This window comes from Onychomys torridus, chromosome 9 (assembly GCF_903995425.1).
Source record: "Onychomys torridus chromosome 9, mOncTor1.1, whole genome shotgun sequence".
NCBI lineage: Eukaryota > Metazoa > Chordata > Mammalia > Rodentia > Cricetidae > Onychomys > Onychomys torridus.
The window spans coordinates 63,983,129-64,002,548 of NC_050451.1; the positions used below are offsets into that span (position 1 = coordinate 63,983,129).

The window sequence follows — 19,420 nt, forward strand, 5'->3', positions numbered from 1 at the left end:
TTCTCTATTATACAAACTGTACATATATTCTTAGTAAGGATACAAATTTTAATTATACAGTATTAATCCAGACAAAAGTTGTAGAAGGCAAATAAATCAAAATCAAGCTGTCACTAGGATCAGCTAACTCACCCTTTTTAGTAACTGATTTGTGAGAGTCTGCAGTGTGTTCACAGTATATGTCTTCATGAGGTGCAAAGCTTTAGAAAGACATTGTTTAAACTTCAGTAAGTATACAGGATAATCTTTAAAATTAGGCTGTAAAACAAAGAAATTTACAAAAGAAATAAATATTAACAATAAGCAAACTTCCAATGAGAACCAAGGTGTCCTCTATGCAAAGCAATATATGGAGCTCTGTAGATCATAAGCTCCGTGAAGAAGACGCTTGAAGGACTTGGTGGCAGCCAAATCCTCGGTGCCTGGCACAAAGCAGGCTCAGTCAGCATTCACAGCTGCAAACAAAATCAATGTCAGAGCCCCACTAACCCTGAGGTTGGTGTGAGGTAAGACCCTACCAGAATGGAGCTAGGGAAATAAGAACAGCAGTGCATCCTTGGGAGGTCAGGAGAGGGCTAAGATGAAAGGGCTTGTCCCGCCCCCGCCCCCGCCTCCCCATCCCTCACACGGGTAACTAGATTTCCAAAGAGCATCTCCCATATCCATCAGTGAACACCTTAAATGTCACATCCTTTTAGGTAGGATAAAGCCGGATCAGAGGGTCCTTCCCACTCCAGAAGACACTCAGAAGCTGGAAGTAGTTTGAACACTAAGAACAGCAACCAAAAAAAGCACTAGTTTTTCTTCAGCATGTTACAGATACATAGTCATCCCGTGGTATTCAGACAGCACTACTTCCAGGACCCAAAGGACAAACCAAATGAGCATCATCACCGAGGTACTTATGAGACTAATGTAATACAGCTATAGAGACAGCTATGATTCTATACCAGTCAGGGAACAATGACAAGGAAAACAGGCTGGACATGTTTGGTACAAACAAAACAAAGGTTCTTTATAATCTTTGTGATGCACAAGTTGCTGAACCCTCCTAAGAAAGCCATCCAGAGAAGCTGACTATACTCTTTCCACTGGGAAAAAATAAATGTATAAGTCATATAGCAGAAGTGTTAATATTTTTAAAGCACAAAAGTATGACTTACATGAGATGAAATGTATGTTATACAATCATCTAACTTGGCCAGCATAGGGATAAATCCTTCACTATTCACAGACAACGTGGGAGAATTCAATTTCTTCAAGTAGAAGGAAAAGAAACAATTAACAACAAAAAAAGTGAACATTGAAAATAATTAACTAGAACTGACATATTTCTTTTTAAATATAATAGTGTACTTCTAGGCTAATGAAACAGCCTTTAACAATCACTAAAATATCCTCAACTGTGGTCCATGTATAACAAGCTAGTAAGTGTCAACCTAGTAAAACAAGGCAGAAGAACCCACAAGTGTTTTCACTATGCTGTTATGCAACAATAAACTGAATTAATACACCTCGACCCAAGTGTCCCACTTTCCACCACTTCACAACATAGAATCTGTCTACATCTGGACACTGGCCACGTTCTTATGGTGAAAGGATTAACTAGCAGGCACAGCACTTGCTGAGCATGCTCACGGGGCTCTGGGTTCGATTTCCAACACAGAAAAGCAAAGCCAACTATCACTAGCCATTTATTCTGTCTTGATACAGATGTGGTTTGCCCAAGAACCAATTCCCACAGCAGCTCACGTCTAAATGGCTGCCAGCTTTACTTTTATGTCTTTAATATTAAGCTCTAATAATTACAATTATTTTAATAATTTAATAACATGATTTATAAATAATTATGACTAATAAGTCTGGAATACAGAAATACAGTTTACTCAGAAGCCCTTATTATCTTCTTTATGAGGACTACATACTTCTTCAAACTGAACATGAGAAGTGGCTTAAAAGTGTGTGAATGGTATTATAGAAACGCAACACAGCAAGACTTAAAACTGAACACTTTACTATCCTAATTTTCACAGCTTGGAGGGAAGATTCTAGAACAAGAATCAACAAAGAGAGCTGGTAACAATAACACAATTGAAGATATTCTACTTAAATCACATGTGGAAAGTTCTGAACTGATAATGGTATCTTGCTTAAATCAGAAACTCCATCAGCAAACAACTATTCAGTTCAAGCATCACTTTACCCTCTTGAAGATTACTACAAAAGGGAAATATAAAATATTACTAACTTTACAGAAAAGTACCACGCACTTACTGTGTTAATCGTCTCCAACTCATTAAAATAGGACAGCTTCTGTTGAATGTGCTCAGCAAGATCAGCAAGTTCCGACTCACATTTAAAGAAAAAAGCCAATTATTATAAAAGCACACCAACTGGTACCCTAATTGTCAAAATTACTTTGAATAGAGTTATATTTGACACTGAAGTTTAAATCAGGTCATGCTCAAGTATTCCTGTACCCATGAACAAAAGGAGACAATAATTAGTATTATGTGATCTTTTATAAAAAGAAGTGCCTGCCTTTTAAAAACACACAAAAATACAGAAAAAATTCTAAAATATAGTAACTTCAATGCTCTATCTGCAACTCACAAGTTAAAGTACAATCTCCTTAGGCAGCTGATTAAAAACAAAAACACTTTTGGCCTGAGCAAGTTCCAAGATAGCCAGGGCTACACAGAGAAACCCTGTCTCGAAAACAAAACAAAAAAATTAAAAAAACAAACAAACACCAATAGCACAATCACTCTGCTTATCTGAAAATGTCAGTAATAGTGGACAGAGCAGAGCAACCAGTTCACTCTGCAGCTACACCTAGCAGATCAAAACAAGGAAGTCTGCCTCTGACTCTGCTCCCTTTACAGCAATCTGCATGTTTAGCATAGTCTAATATAGAGCAATCTTCAGTGTCTACTCAGAGAAATTAAGGAAATTAAAATGGAAAGCATTCCATCTATTTAAAATTAATCACTGACCCTCTCTTTCCCCTCATTCCCAATTACCTGTTCTTTTAGGAGTTGTTCACAGGCTTCATGAAGAGTTCCTGTCTTATTGGACACAAAAAGGTACTGCTTCTGCAGTGACTCCAGATGCTGAAGAGCACTGTTCACATCACTCAGTATAGCATCGCACTGTTCCTGAAACCCAGACAAGTAATCCCTCATCTGTCTAGAAAACAGAACCAAGAGGGGATTGGCAATAATATTTTCCCCCAATAAGCAGAGTCAATAAACACTATAGTCTCATCTTTTCCAAAATCATAAATTTCAGGTGGAAAACTTGACCTACTTTTCCAAAATGTGTAACTCTCAGATTTACAGCAAAAGCTAGCCTATAAACTACTCTGATGCTTAGGAAGAAGAATCACTGTCACCACAACCAATAAAAGGAATTGGCCTGAGAGCCACAACCTGGTTTCTTGCATGTAAGTCAATAAATCACAGGCATCAACCTTCAAAGATGGGGACACCAGGACATCCCAAGGCAGCAAATAAGGTTATTCCTTCAGATAACTACCACCTCCAAAGACCATGTGATGTGAAAAGAATTTTGGATTTGAGACTAGAAGACAGTGGTCCAAACCGGAGCTCTACCTAAGCCCAAATGACACTGGTAGGTAATGTGTCCAAGCCTCAGGCTGGCCATCTGTAAAATGGGAACGGGAATGCTTCCTTGAAGATCTGCTCTAGATAAAATAGGATAATACATCCACAGCACACTACCTAGCAATAATGCCCATGAATATGCCAGGCTTAGTGATGCACACCTTTAATCCCACCACTAGGGAGGCAAAGACAGGCAAATCTCTGTGAGTTCAAAGTCAGCTTGGTCTACACAATGAATTGTAGGATAGCCAGGTCTATGTAGTGAGACCCGTCTCAAAAAAACAAAAACAAAAAAATAATGGCTGTAAATAAATGCTAACTGAACATTAATGCAGAACCCATATCTAAACTGAGAGAGAAACTGTGTGTCATTCTTCCCTATCAGCATATGCTAGCCCTACTCAATCCAGACGGCCATCCCTAAGGTCGTTCATGATGTTTCTCCTGAGACCACAGACACCTCACAGAAATCCCACACAACTTCTTGACCCAAGTCCTTTCTGCAGCTCCTTTTCTAAAATCATTTGTAACCCAATCCTCACCCTGACTAGTAGTAAGGAAAATCTGACTGTTGAGTTTTCTGGTGACTTGAGATGACTATGATGTAAAAATCAGAATATCTAACAAATAAAAGACCCACACATACCTATATTTAGTTCCTTCATCCCGATCCATCTGAGTTTGCAGCTTTGCAAACCATGAGAAGAACTGGAAAATAGAAAGGATTATTCTGTCAATCAAACTAAAAGAGATGAATGGAAAGTGATCACATGATATGGTATGGGAGAGTATGAGTTAAAGGGCAGTATTACCTAACTAAATCCTATTTCTAGGGCTCAGCCACTAATAATGAGCTTTGAGCTTCATACATATAATATGTGTGTGTGTGTGTGTGTGTGTGTGTGTGTGTGTGTATACCCTCTATATGCCAGGAAAAGCAAAGGATATGAAAAGCATTGGTCATTTCCAGAGTCAAGGAAGGAGCAGTATTAAAGATACATAAAAAAATAAATATTTCTTCTTAAGAAACTAATATCTTATTTGAAGAATTACATGGTTTGGGGTAGATATTAATGTTACTTAATAAGAACGGTGAGAATATAAATTTGAAAACCACATAGTGAATTAAGAATATGGACTCTGGGGAGGCTGCAGAGATGGCTCAGTAGTCAAGAGAACTGGCTGTTCTTCCAGAGGACCTGATTCAATTCCCAGCATCCTCATGATGGTTCACAACTATCTGTAACTCTAGTTCTAGGGGATCCAATGCCGCCTTCTGGCTTCTGAGGGCACCAGGCACATAAGTCATACATACATACATACAAGCAAAACATCCACTCGCATGAAATAAAAATGAAAACTGAAGGAGAATATGGACTTGAGGCTGTATCTGCCCCTACATCAATGTTATAGAAATCATCCATTATTTAAAATAGATGAAAATCTAGCATGGTCATAAATGTCTGCAATACTAGCACTTAGAAAGCTGAAGCAAGAGGATCACAAGTTCAAGGCCAGCCTGAGCTACACAGTAAAACACTGGGGAAGGGATATGAGGGGAGGGGGGAACAGAGAAGAAAAACAAACACATACAACAGGTAAGAGGGTTCATTTACAAGAGTTTCTATTTAGCTAGGTATGGTGGCACACACCTGTAGTCGCAGGACTTGGGAAGTAGAAGCTGGAAGATAAGTGCAAGACCAGCTAGGGCTGCATTGTGAATATAAGGCCAGCAAGGCCAGCAATCTAGGATCAACACAACTCCTCCAGAAGATGACAACCAGAAACAAACTTCCAGTAGAAACACTCTGTAAAGGGCTAGAGAAAAAACCAGCTAGGGCTGCATCATAATGTAAGGCCAGCAAGGCCAGCAATCTAGGATCAACACAACTCCTCCAGAAGATGACAACCAGAAACAAACTTCCAGTAGAAACACTCTGTAAAGGGCTAGAGAAAAGGCTCAGTGGTAAAGAACCTTTACCACTTTGGTGCTCTTTAAGAGGACTAGGGTTTGATTTGAAGGTGCCACAAGGCAGGGAAATGGCCCTATAGGCTCACAGGGAGGGGCACTATTAGGAGGTGTGGCCTTGCTGGAGTAGACGTGACTTTGTTAGAGGAAGTGTGTCACAGAGGATGAGCTTCGAGGTCTCAGCTCAAGCCAGGCCTAGTGGCTCACTGTCTCTTCCTGCTGCCTGCCTATCTAGATGTAGAAATCTCAGCTACCTCTCAAGCACCATGTTTGCCTGAGCGCCACCATGACAATTGACTAAACCTCTGAACTGAAAGCCAGCCCCATTTAAATGTTTCCTTTTATAAGAGTTGCTGTGGTCATGGTATCTCTTCACAGCAGTAGAAACCCTAACTAAGACAGCCAGCCTATACTACACAAGACTCTGTCTCAAAATACAAAAATAAAAATAGCAACAGCGCAGCACTTGGGAGGCAGAGGCAGGCGGATCTCTATGAGTTCCAGGCCAGTCTGGTTCTAGGACAGCTAGGACTGTTACACAGAGAAACCCTGAACAGGTTCCTATCAGGTTCATATCTTGATAGTGGTAGCTATACCAGTATATAACTCACCAAAACTTATCTGGCTGACACTATAAGTGAGTAAATTTATCATATATAAATCATAACCCAACACAGTGGATGCTTTAAACTATTAGAGAGATATGCAAATGTGAGTTCAATACAGAAGACTGTGTTTTCACAGAAGGGGAACTATTTAGTGAGAGAGAATGATCAGCAAGAGTGGAGAAAGGGGTTGGGGGAAGCTGGGGATCAGGAGCAGGGAATGAGAGGGGGACCTGTGGTTGGTATGTAAAATGAATAAAAAGAATTCCTAATAAAAACAAGAAGAGTGGAGGAAGATGGGGAAAGAGGACAGCAAAGGGAGGGGAGAGCACAGTACTGTGTCAGATCAAAGCGCCATGCTGAAATCTGCCTGTCTGTATACTAAGATAATGTGGACAGAGAAAATGATTGTTTCAAACAGTCCAATAACATTCACAGACATAGTACAAGATCACCGTCTCTAGCTCTCAAAGTGGAAGTACAAGCTTGTCATCTAACTTGACTAACATTTTCTAAGCATTTATTGTGTGCTTCCTACACACTATATCTGCATGTGTTATTTAATTCTCATAAAAATCATATGAGATAGGTATATCATCATCCTTGTTTTACAGACTCAGAAACTAAAGACCCCAAAAGGTAAATAATTTGCTGAAACTCACAAATAATGGTAAGTTATGGAGCTGACTTTAAGATGTAGGTCAGCCTAACTACAGCAGGAGCAGATGTGGGTCAGCCCAACTACAGCAGGAGCAGATATAGGTCAGCCTAACTACACCAGGAGCAGATATAGGTCAGCCTAACTACACCAGGAACAGATATAGATCAGCTTAACTACACCAGGAGCAGATGTGGGTCAGCCTAACTACACCAGGAGCAGATATAGATCAGCTTAACTACACCAGGAGCAGATATAGGTCAGCCTAACTACACCAGGAACAGATATAGATCAGCTTAACTACACCAGGAGCAGATATAGGTCAGCCTAACTATACCAGGAACAGGTATAGGTCAGCCTAACTCTACAACAGGAGTGATGTAAGTCAGCCTAACTCTACAACAGGAGCAGATGTAAGTCAGCCTAACTCTACAGCAGGAGCAGATGTGGGCCAGCCTGACTACAGCAGGAGCAGATGTGGGTCAGCCTGACTACAGCAGGAGCAGATGTGGGTCAGCCTGACTACAGCAGGAGCAGATGTGGGTCAGCCTGACTACAGCAGGAGCAGATGTGGGTCAGCCTGATTCTACAACAGGAGTAGATGTAAGTCAACCTAACTCTACAACAGGGGAACATATAGACCAGCCTAAGTACAGCAAGAGCTCTCCTTTGCTTTCTTCACCGCCTCTTTTGACTTAGAATGCATGCAATTCAGTACATCTGCTTTATGTTTCATTTGGAAATGCCTCAGCTTTAACTCTTTTTGTCTTTGCTTTTGAATTAGAGACAGCCTATGTAGCCCAGGATGCCTTTGAACCTGCTATGTATCTGGCCTCAAACTGGTGACCCTCCTGTCTCAGCCATCTCTAACTCTCCCCTTCAAGTACTAACCAGGCCCAACCCTGCATAGCTCCCCAGATCAGATAAGATCAGTGTGTCCAGTGTGATATAGGCATAGAGAGCTCTAACTCTCTTACCAAGTCAGAAAGAATAAACAGGGAAGCATCTATAGAAACTGCTACACGTTAAGGTTCGTAATTAGCAATAAGGAAATACCAAAGTACATGCTAAATTACTGTAAAATAATTATAAACTTTTATCTAAAGAAAACATCTAGGATTTTAAAAGAGAATTACCAAGCAACAAGTAGAGAAGGATGTATGTATGCGCATATAGATGTGTGTATTTTTATAAAGATTGATTCTCACTATCTTTTTAAAAATTATTTTATCTGTGTGAGTGCTTTGCCTGTGTATGTCTACGTACCACGTGCATGCCTAGTGCCCACGAATGTCAGAAGAGGGCTTCAGCTCCCCTGGATCTGGAGTTAAAATGCGAGAAGCCGGGTGGTGGTGGCACACACCTTTAATCCCAGCACTGGGGAGGCAGAGGCAGGCGGAGCTCTATGAGTCTGAGGTCAGCCTGGCCTCCAGAGCAAGTTCCAGGACAGCCAAGGCTACAAACAGAGAAACCCTGTCTTCAAACCAAACAAACAACAGCTCTTAGCAATCCAATGTGGGTGCTAGGTATCAAACCTAGATCCCCTGAAAAGTCGTCAGTACTTTTAACCAAATCAGCCATTGCTCTAGCCCTGTTAGGTTATTCTATTATCTTATCATATTTTTATCTATATTGCCAATACAACTGGGCAAGGTTTGAATAAGAATGGCCCGCAGAGATTTATAGACTTGAATGTTTGGTCACCAGGGAGGGGCACTATTGGGAGGTGTGGCTTCACTGGAGCAGATATGGCTTTGCTGGAGGAAGTGTGTCACTAGGGGGCGGGCTTTGAGGTTTCAGATGTTCAAGCCAGGCCTAGTGTTTCTTCTCTCTTCCTGCTGTCTGCTGATCCAAATGTAGAACCCTCAGCTCCTTCTCCAGCACCCTGTCTGCCTGCACTCTGCCTTGCTTCCCACCATGACAATAAAGGACTAAACCTCTGAAAGGTAAGCCAGCCCCAATTAAATGTCTTCCTTTATAAGAGTTGAAGTCATAGTGTCTCTTCACAGCAATAGAAACCCTAACTAAGATAGGTAACAAAGTATCTTAAAACAGTTAATACCCAAAACTAACAAAAACCAAGACTGTTCTGCAAAGACCTGATGCTGGTGCCCTTCTGGGTGTCTAACCTTTGACACTGTGATTTCATGTTGCCATCTGCAAGTGTTGGACCATGTTCACAGCTACCCTAGAAAACATGGTACAAATCAGACATGCCTACACTGCCCTTTTTTTCAGCCTGTGCCGAGACACCTAGAGTAATCCAATGTCCCTAGAAAAGATGGTACCATTTACCTGCTGTGCAGTCTCGATTCTCTCTTCTTCCATTCCTAAGGAAGCAAAGCCTTTCAAAAGGATGTCTTCTGTAGATTCAGGCACCACAGCAGTCAGCTCAATGGGTAGTGCCTGGGATGCCAAGCTGCAGACATCTTCAATTGGGAGCTTGAAAAAGAAAGCCATAAGACACTTAACTTGAAAATTCTCTTAAATCAACTCAATTGTTTCTATCTGTGTTCAAAGAGAAAGGAATGTCCCCTTTAAATCCTCTGAGATCAGGGACTGTCACACAGTAGTAACAATCCCCACTTGCCCTCTTTGGGACAGATGCCACTCTCAAGATGTAAATGGGACACGAGTGTCGCTCAGAAGCAAGGTCTGATTGTTGAGGCAGCTTTCTAACAATGGGATGAGTCTGTGTAGAACCACTTGCACCTCTGTAAACTAGCATTAGACAGAGAAACCTGTGTGCTGTTTCAGGTGGTGTGTTCCCTACAGGATCTAACATAGAGGCCTGACCAACCAACAGAAGTAACAAATCACAACATTAAACAACAAACTGTCTCCTCCTACCACCTCCACCCAGGGTACTCCTCACCTACACTGACCTACTGTGAGATCCAACGACAGAGAAGAGACCAGGGAGAATCTCAGAGGAGCCCAGGGACAAGGCCTCCCTGCAACACCCACGCGGCTCTCTCTCACTCCCCACTACCAACAGTACTGCAGCCTGGGTATTAATTTTCCTGAAGTCACATACCAGACAAGCTGTTTGCAGACCTAGAAGGAACTGGAGACGGGGACAGGGAAAGTGACAAGGCCTACTGTTAGGTTCGATTCTACTTTTCAGCCTCAGCTCACGGCAGTTAAAGTCATGACTCAGGTCTTAGGAAACTGCTTTCTCTCTAAATGCAGACATTCCATCCGAACACAGGGCTTTTTCTTTAAAGCTCAAATAAGCTAGATCCACAAATATCCCACTACTAATCTAGAAACAAGAATCTTTAATATGGGGAGGTTGCATCTGTGTTCACACAGGGCTACACTTCATGGTAAACACACTAAAGTGAAGCCTGGTTGAAGATCTCTTGCTTATGTGTAGGCTGGGTGGTGTTGGGAAAGTCACGACTCTCGCCCCCAATTTCTCCTCTTCTCACTTACAGATCCAGCAGCCATGCCAGAACTACTGGGAGGAGCCAAGAAGGAAGCACTGGCTTCTCCGAGTGCTAGCCAACAGCTGCAGACATGATCAGGAAGATCCTTGCACACAAATGACTCAGACTCAAGAGCCAGGAGGGTCCTAGCCAAAGGCAAGTGTCTTATCCAGACATCACAATGGATATAAACCAGATATAAAAGTGCTGTGGCCCAGCAAGAATTAAAGTTCTCAAACCCAGTGAAACCCACCTTGAGTCTAAGGTGTCACCAGCAACTGTGTGCCGCCATTAGGGGTTCTGAAGACAGACTGTAACTGAGATAAACAGCCCTACACCCGCACTGTTGAAGCATCCAATTAACCAACAAGGAGCTCACACACACACACACACACACACACACTGAGAAGACCTGCCACATAGTAAATACTCAATAAAATTGAACTATTGGCATTAGAAGTACTTTCTATTATTCCTATTAATAGCAATCATAGTTCTTTACTACTCCTGTTTAGGGGCAGCAACAGAATCAATGTATTGCTCTGAATCCACCGTGCTTCTTGAGAACAGCATAGTAGCTAAGCTGTCTGCAGTACTGTGTGTAGTGGCGCCTGTAACAAGAGATCACACAGTAGGTAAGGTGTAAAGGGGAAGCAGTAATGGAAGTAGCAGAAGGTAACTAGACGTAAAGACAAGACGTGATGCTCGAACTCGGATTTGACAAACATCCCAGTAAACATGGGGCCTACACCTGGATGAAGAGACCGAAAAGCACGCTGCTTGAACACAAACATGCAAACGCTAAATAATTTACAGAAGCCTAAGTGTTCTTTTTAAGTTTTTACTATATTTATTTAGCGTTTGTGTGTGACCTTTTGTGGAGGTCAGAGGACAACTTAACAAGTCAGTTCTCTCCTTCCACCATGTGGGTCCAGAGATTGAACTCAGGTTCAATCAGCTTGCCCACAAAGATGTTTACTCACTAAGCCATCTTGCCAGCAAGTGTTAAGTATTCTTAAATACATCATAGCTCAGGCTGCAGGATAACCATGCAAAATAAACCCAGGGGAAAAGGCTGAAGAGATGGCTCAGTGGTTACAAGCACTTGTTCTTACAGAAGACCTGGGTTCAATTCCCAGTACCCACAAGGTTATTAAAAAAAAAAAAAAAAAAGTTATAATCTAAATTATTTTACCAGAAAAGACTCTGGATCCATGAGAAGCTGCTCAAGATATTCCAGACACAGTCTATAATCTAATTACGAGTAAATATGATAGTCTAAGAGCATATTTACCCAAAAGCATTTAATTTGATTACTTCAAGCACAAATACTAATTAATTTTCAATCATAAGAACTATGGGGCTGGAGAAAACAGTTCCCAGCACCCAGGCCAGGTGGTATACACCCCAGAAGCATAGAGATTCAGATCAATAAATTAACTCCAGCTCCAGGGACTCCAACACCCTCTGCTAGACGCCGGGGGCATTCACTCTCATGCACAAACCCACACACAGACACACATGCATTTATATAATTTAAAATATAATATACAGCCAAGCGATGGCGGTGGTCACTGCCTTAATCCCAGCACTTGGGAGTCAGAGGCAGATGGCTCTCTGTGAGTTCAGTGCCAGCATGGTCTACAGAGTGAGTTCCAGGACAGCCAGGGCTACACAGAGAAACCTGTCTCAGGACAAATAATAATAATAATATCTAAAAAATAAAAAACTTTAAATACAAGAAGCAGGAGGGTACCCTTACTCTTACTAATAAGAAACTTTTTCTCTCAAACTAAGTAGGAAAGTAGAAACCACAATACAACCACTTTAAAGAAATAATAATTTTAAAGAGAAATACTTTAAAGAATACTTAAGGAAATCTTTGAAGACAAACAATTTTAAATAATAATTTTAACATCTTGCTTTTAACAGCATTAGAGAAAATTACCCCTTTGGGTACTTACATCCCACTAAATTCTTTTCACAAAATAGCAGAACTAGAGTGGCAAGTCAAAGGGGGTGTGGCAGTGTCCCCAGCATGCTGCTTCTGACTTCAGAGAAGAGGTGACCCGATCAAAGCCTCCCTGGCTGCACTGCCCTGGCTTCAGGACAGAGCAGACACACCAGAGACAGACGAGAGCACAGACGTGGCTGGCCGTGTTGGAAGGCTACTGTACAGCCTACACAAATGGACAGGAGCACACTAAATAATAACCACAATAAGTCACATAGTAAGTACTTCCTCACCAGCGGAGCCAATCCAGGAAAGGACAGATGCCCTTCCTCTCACAAGCCCTAGTTCTTGGACAATCCAGGACTGGAGAAAAGGACTTTTAGAATCAACCTGCTCAGTCTGTTCCCCGACTGAACCGGCAGCACTTTCTCTGTTTAGAGCCTATCATTGAGGGTGGAGCCTCAGAACCTTCCAAGGACCAAAACACTTGCTTTCTTCCTTATCTTCAGTCTCAGTGACACCTAAACTAGCTCCAGATTCTAATCTAGTCTTTTAAAACATTCATTGTTTGAAAGAGATCACATGAATAATGTAATATTAGCAAGAAGCTTCCCATGCACCATTTATGCACATGACTGCCTTTAATTCTCACAACTCCCCATGAGATAAGCTTCTATTTTATAACAAAGAAAACAGAAGCATACAGAAGTTAACTATCATGACCAAGGTCACCCACCTACAAGAAAACAACAGCTATGGCAGTAAATTACAGACAGATTTCAAAGCAAATTAATTTAGCACTTCAACAAGAACTGCTTAGCAGAAAAAGATTCACTGTTACAGGAAAATTTGCCTAACTACAAGAAACCACTCTACTGCTTTTATTCTTTTATCTAATGCTATATAAATATATAACTCCTTTAAAAGAAAAAAAGGTGCAACTTCCCAACATAAGGAATTTTTATTACATTTTTTCATTTTATATGTGTGTTTGCCTCCATGTATTTGTACATGCATGTTTAGTGCCAGAGGTCAGAAGAGAGAACTGGAGCTATGGATGTGTTGTGAGCCACCATGTCAAGGCTAGGAATTGAACCTGGATCCTCTGCAAGAGCAGCAAGTGCTTTTAACTGCTGGGCCATCTCTCCAGGCCCAGGAGTGCTTTTTTTATAATTGGGAAAGCCGCTTTCTAAAGATATTAACACCTTTATGATGTTTACTGAGCATTGGCTGAACACCAGCTAGACCACTAAATCAGCCCAGTTCCAATAGATCAGGAAATAATTTATTGAAATGCTACAGAGAAGTATGTGGACATACATTGGTTAGACAAATTTAAATGGACGCATTCTATTTTTTTAACAGTGACATTATCCCATCAGGCATAGAACACTTTAATACAGGGAAATGAAAGCAGTGAGGACACGCCCCTCCGAGATCCCAAAGATGGTGTAAATAAGCTCTTTCTAGTCCTGAGATCCTCCTAGTACCTGGACTTGTTAAGTACACCCTCCACCCAATGCCTTATGCTTTTTCTTCCAGCCACAGGGTTACTGACTTAGCCTTTCCCAGGCTGGTTTCATGTTTCCATGTCAGTTCTCACACCAGGCTGTCATTTTCTTTAAAAGGCCTCCCTTCCACTTTTACATCTGCTCTTACTTTTAGGCCTCCCATAAAAAGGCATCCCTCATCCATTCTGGTCCCACCATCCTATTTCAGTTTTCGGATATACTAGATGGATCACCATCTGACCTTCTTGGTTTGTTAGTTTGATTTTTTTTTTTTTATTATGGGCTCGTGATCTCCATAATTATGTCAACTCCCTAAAACTGGAAATTCCATCTTTCCTATTATTTGTTCCTATTATTATTATTATTGCTATAATTATTCTCTACCCATAATCGCTACCACAGCGGAGGCATGTGGCAAAATGAGTTAAGTAACAACATAAGATAATGATAAGTACTGTTGCATAAATAAGAAAGAATGCTGTAAAATAATAAGATTCCCACTTACTTCCAACCCTCTCCATATTAGAAAAGGGTGAAAACTTAGTTCATACCCCATGGCAATAACGATAAAGTTTCTTGTAGTGTATGTCTCAGCTTCAATAATGGGGCACACAAATTCTGAAAATTTGACTGGGAAATACATAAGCCAGTTTCTGGGCTGAGGATGACTGTCTGTGGTAGAGTGCTTAGCCGGCAATGGCGAGGCCCTCAGTTTAATCCCCAGCAACGCACACACCACACCTGCCTATAATATAAAACCTTTTCACTTGCTCCCTCGGTTACTCAGATCTATTTCCTGTAAGACATCCTGGAGGTGGGCAGGAAAACACACCTGTGAACACCGATTTTTCTGGCACTGCACACAAAGGTGCAGTGAACGTTTCTAATCACACCTCTATAAAGCGTGTGGGCAAAGGTGAAAACGCCAAATTCAATCAGCATTTGGACAGAATTCCGAACTGAATAGAAATGCATGCCTCCAGCATCAGAAACAACCACCGCTGCTAATAAAATAACCCAAAATATGGGCCTCGAAACTAGAAGAGCCTGTCAAACATCTAAACAATTGGTAAAAAAGTTCTCTTACTATTATAACTATACGGAAACGGTACTACCCACATAAAACTATCCACACAAACAGTACCATGCATACTGCCCCTGTGGTAACTGGATTAAAATGTTAACACTAAAACCCAAAAGCACTACTTAATGACTGAGTCAACTTGCAAAAATAATTATTTATTTTTTATTGCTTTACTACAGGTTAAATTAATCTCCTCTCCCATAACCTACACCAAAAGTTCACGGCCTGGTGTGTGATGAATGAAACTGTCACTCGGGACCGATTCTGATCCCCTGATGCCCCTGCGTCCCCGGGAACCAGCAAGCCAGAGGACTCCCGGACGCAGCACTACAGACTAGCAGGACTCCAGAGCACAGCGCCTCGGGCTCACGGGGAGCGGGGTTCCCCTGACACTGGGACAGCTGGAACAAGACGCTCGGGCAAGGCTCAGGCCAACCGTCCCACGCCGCTGGGGGAAAGGCGATGCCCTCGCGTGGACGTCCACGCAACCCGGCAGGGCCAGCGAGGTGGCCGGACATCAGGGCGCACGCGGGCCCCTCCCGCCGGATCCGCCACGGTGGCTCTGGAGGACGGGCGGGCGGGCGGACGGGCGGACGGGCGCTGCCCACGCCCTCGCCTCACCTCGGCGGGCACCGGCGGGTCCTCCACCGCCGCCTTCAGCTCCAGCACCGAGTCCGTCTGCCTGTCTGTCAGCGGCGCCATCGAGTCGGGTCTCCGATCCCAGAGAGACAGCCTCTCTCGGGCGTCCCGCTCGGCCGCCGACTCTGGCAGCAGCAGCAGCGCCGCCTCCGCCATCCCCGCCGCGCTGGGCCCCTTCTCAGCAGCGCAGAAGCGGACCCGGACGGGCAGAGCCGGGAACTTCCGGGAGGACCGAGGTTTCCAGCGCCGCAGCGGCGGCGGGGCGGGCCCGAGCGCCCTGACCCCGGAAACGCTTCCCCGGCATGGGGGCGGGACCGAGGCCAGAAGAGACGTGGCTTTCGACGGAGTGTAAACATTTCCGGTTGGGATGTACCCGAAGCTAGACAGTAAAAGGCAGGCGGCGTGGGCGGAAATAGGTTTGCCCCTACCGGAAGCCTCTTCCTCAACATCCTTAACTTTATTGTAATGTGTTGTTGAAGTTTCTTGCCAAGTAAGGTGAGTCACCCAACAGATAGAAGTGAACTCCAAAGATCTACCGCTTCTTTGCTGTCAGATAGGTAGTGAGTGAGTTCCATGTTGACAGAGCAGCCAAGAGCACAAATGTTTCAATTATGCAACTTTCCTTTTAGAAAACTAGTTTGTGGAGACACAGATTCAAAGACACACATATCAGGCTTCATTAATAGTATCACACAACTGAAAAGAAAAAACACCTCAAAGGCCAACATTGAAAAGAACTGGATCTGAGGATCCAAAGATGAAACTGGGGAAATTCTGCCGTTTAAATCATAATACACATTTGGACAGCTAGACAAATAATATTATTGGATCAAACCTACATAATTGAATAGAAAAATGAAATAGAAAGTTATCATTAGGACATCACAGTAATAATTGTACCAGGCAAGATAAAAGGGTGGATACTGAGAGGGGCTGGCAAAGTAGTTCCAGATAATCTCTCCAAGATAGTTACCAATTAAGAAGAGGAAGTCAGGCATGGTGATACACACCTGATGCCCAGTACTTGGAAAACGGACAGATAAGGATTGCAATATGTTCAAGACCAATGGGCTAATAGCAAGAGCTTGTCTCAAAGAGGGGGGGCGGGATTCAGAATAATGACCTACAGCAGCAGACACCATCTTTACCACGTGATCTAACTGAACATCATTGTCATGAAATTCCTAGATGGATGGGTTGAGGGCATGATACTTCTTCTGTGGCCTTCTTACCAAAATTACAAAACTTTTTTTTTTTTTTGTGACAGGGTTTTTCTGTGTAGCTTTGCAACTTTTCTAGAACTCACTCTGTAGCCCAGGCTGGCCTTGAACTCACAGAGATCTGCCTGCCTCTGCCTCCCGAGTGCTGGGATTAAGGGCACGCCACCACTACCATCACACCACCCCACCCCACACCCACACCCACCCACACCCACATCCCCGACCGACAAACCTAATTCTTGTTGTGGAATATTACTTTAACTATGTAAAGATGCGATACATTTGTTTATGTTGCACTTGTTTTAATGATGTAAGATGTGTTGCTTTGCCTGCCTAAGGCACCTGATTGGTCTAGTTAAAAGCTGAACAGCCAATAGCTGGGCAGTAGAGGGATAGGTGGGGCTGGCAGGCAGAATAAGGAGGAGGAGGAAGCTAGGCTCTAAAGAGGAGAGAGAGAACGAGGGAGACAGCCAGGGCTAGCCAGGCAGGCAGCTGCCAGACAGACATGGAGCAGGACGTAAAGAATGAAAGAAAGGTAAAAAGCCCCAAGGCAAAACATAGATAAGGAGAAACAGGTTAATCTAAGTTTTGAGAGCTAGTGGAACAAGCATGAGACAAGGCTGAGCATTCATACTGTCATGATTTGGGAGCTGGTTGGTGGCCCAAAAGAAAGCCTGCTACAAATTCTAGTCATGGAAAAAACAAAAACACATCACAAATGGACAGACATCCTACAAAACACTGAGCAGTGTTCTCCAAAAGTGTCAAGTTCAGGGCTGGAGAGATAGATGGCTCAGGGGCTAGGAGTGCTTGCTGCTCTTTCTGAAGACTCCAGTTCAGTCCTCAGCCCCCACATTATACAGCTCACAGCCACCTCCACCTCCAGTTCCAGGGGACCCAACCCCCTCTTCTCGATTCTCTAGGTATCCACATACACGGAGCACACACAAACACACACATAAATTTTGAGATAAAAAGAAAATCTGAAAAGAGTTCCAAAGGAAAAAAAAAAAAAGCAAAAAAAGCGAGGAATGGCTGAGGAGTTCTTATATATTAGAGACTAAGGAGCCAAAACATCTCAGTGAAACGTGGTGTCTTAGATTGATTAGATTGATTCCTAGAACAGAAAAGGGGATAATGGTTAAACTATAGAATAAAATATGGTTCTACTTGAATAAAATGATTATAACATAGTAAGAAAAAATGAAACCGCATATGACCCTATTGACGAAAGGAAACCCTCCAAAGCATTGAATGCTTTTGCACGGAATGCTATTACAGCTGTGGAGGGAAGGGGGCGGTTCTCAAGGGCCTGAGACACAGGCACTGTTCTTGCTTTCTCTCTTGTCACAGGCTGTAAAGGAGAGAGCAGATATGTAAAGTCATCGAAAGAATGCATCCTGGCACGTGCCTCCACCAGAGGATCTAAATCGTTGGCCAATGTCTCATTCCCCCGCTGACAGTTTAATGAGGCCAAAGCAAGTCTAACAGGTGCTACCATCCAGGCGAGAATTCCTCTGTCTCCCTGACCTTCACAAGAAATCAGCGGTGTAAGAGCATGTCCTCGCCCCTGCCCCTTTTTATGGAGCAGTGACACTGTCAGAAGTGTTGAAGAAACACAGGGTGGGGTACCCCTACTTAATGACCTCCACTCCGGTAAAGTCAGATTCTTGACTATACAGTGAAAGGAATTTCAGGACAAAACAGAGTGAATAAAATGATAATATATGACCTCAATCCCCAGAGTCCACACCGAAAGAACTGACCTTCACAAGTTGTCTTCTGATCTCATGTATGGTGTGGCACACAAGCACCTCTCACACACAAACACACATAAACGAATGTAAAAAATTATAAATGCAATTATAAAGGGTTTTCTGGAACACTTTGGGTTTAGGTTGAGAGTAGTACTAATTCAATTAAACTCAAGACCTCAACCATTCTGGCCCTAAGCAAGGAAGGCTCATTGTTTAGCATCTTGAGATGCTGTTAAGAAAAGAAACACTCTAGACAAGCTGGATTTTATCTGTTGTGCCGAAGTCTCGACTGGCAGGAAACACTAACCAGACGGAAGATGAAGGGCTCTTTCTCTCCCCGGATCCACTTATTTCCACTCATCTATCTTGCCTCTAGTCTGTCATGTGACAAGGATGGATATAAAGTATATATATATATATATGTATGTGTATATGTGTGTGTGTGTGTGTGTGTGTGTGTGTGTGTGTGTGTGTATGATGTACATTGTACAACACAAGTGGACCCTAAGATAAGCTGTGGGTGCGGTAACATGGTGTATCCATGCGGGTTCTTCAGTTGTAGTAAGCTCACCTCTCTGGTACAGGATGCAGATGAAGCATGATGTAAAAGTGTGTTACCTTCACTGAATTTTCCTGTGAAACCAAATGCTCTCAGCAATCGATATTGATAAGCAAAGCCCTCCCTTTCTTACCCAGTCCTTAACAAACCATTATATGTAACTCAAATGTTAAGAAAATGGACATGTGCAAAATCCTTTAAAGTAACCAAAGAGTTGATCAACCAAGTCCAAACTGAGTTTTGTTGTTTTCTGTGAAACAAGTATCCCTGTCTGGTCCAGCCAACCAAGGATCCCAGCTCTCGATTCTAGCAGCACCTAGAGTGTGGGATGGAGGGGTCGTGACTGGTGTTGTGAACATTGAGCCTTCCTTGCCAAGCCAGCCTCAGAATCAAGTTCACTCCTCTCT

The 19,420-nt window shown here is 42.8% G+C and overlaps 1 protein-coding gene across 1 annotated transcript in view; it reads right to left on the reverse strand.

The window, feature by feature from the left end:
- The window catches only part of Cog3 (component of oligomeric golgi complex 3), a 59,248-nt gene extending 43,501 nt beyond the window's left edge, over positions 1-15,747 (reverse strand). Inside the window, exons 1-7 of the mRNA XM_036199069.1 lie at positions 15,460-15,747; positions 9,154-9,300; positions 4,273-4,334; positions 3,024-3,189; positions 2,275-2,349; positions 1,164-1,256; positions 133-258 (exon numbers count right to left, since the gene is read on the reverse strand). Coding sequence (XP_036054962.1) covers positions 133-258; positions 1,164-1,256; positions 2,275-2,349; positions 3,024-3,189; positions 4,273-4,334; positions 9,154-9,300; positions 15,460-15,633 — 843 coding nt within the window. The 5' untranslated portion in view covers positions 15,634-15,747. The remainder of the gene's footprint in view (positions 1-132; positions 259-1,163; positions 1,257-2,274; positions 2,350-3,023; positions 3,190-4,272; positions 4,335-9,153; positions 9,301-15,459) is intronic.
- Between the last annotated feature and the right edge of the window lie 3,673 nt (positions 15,748-19,420).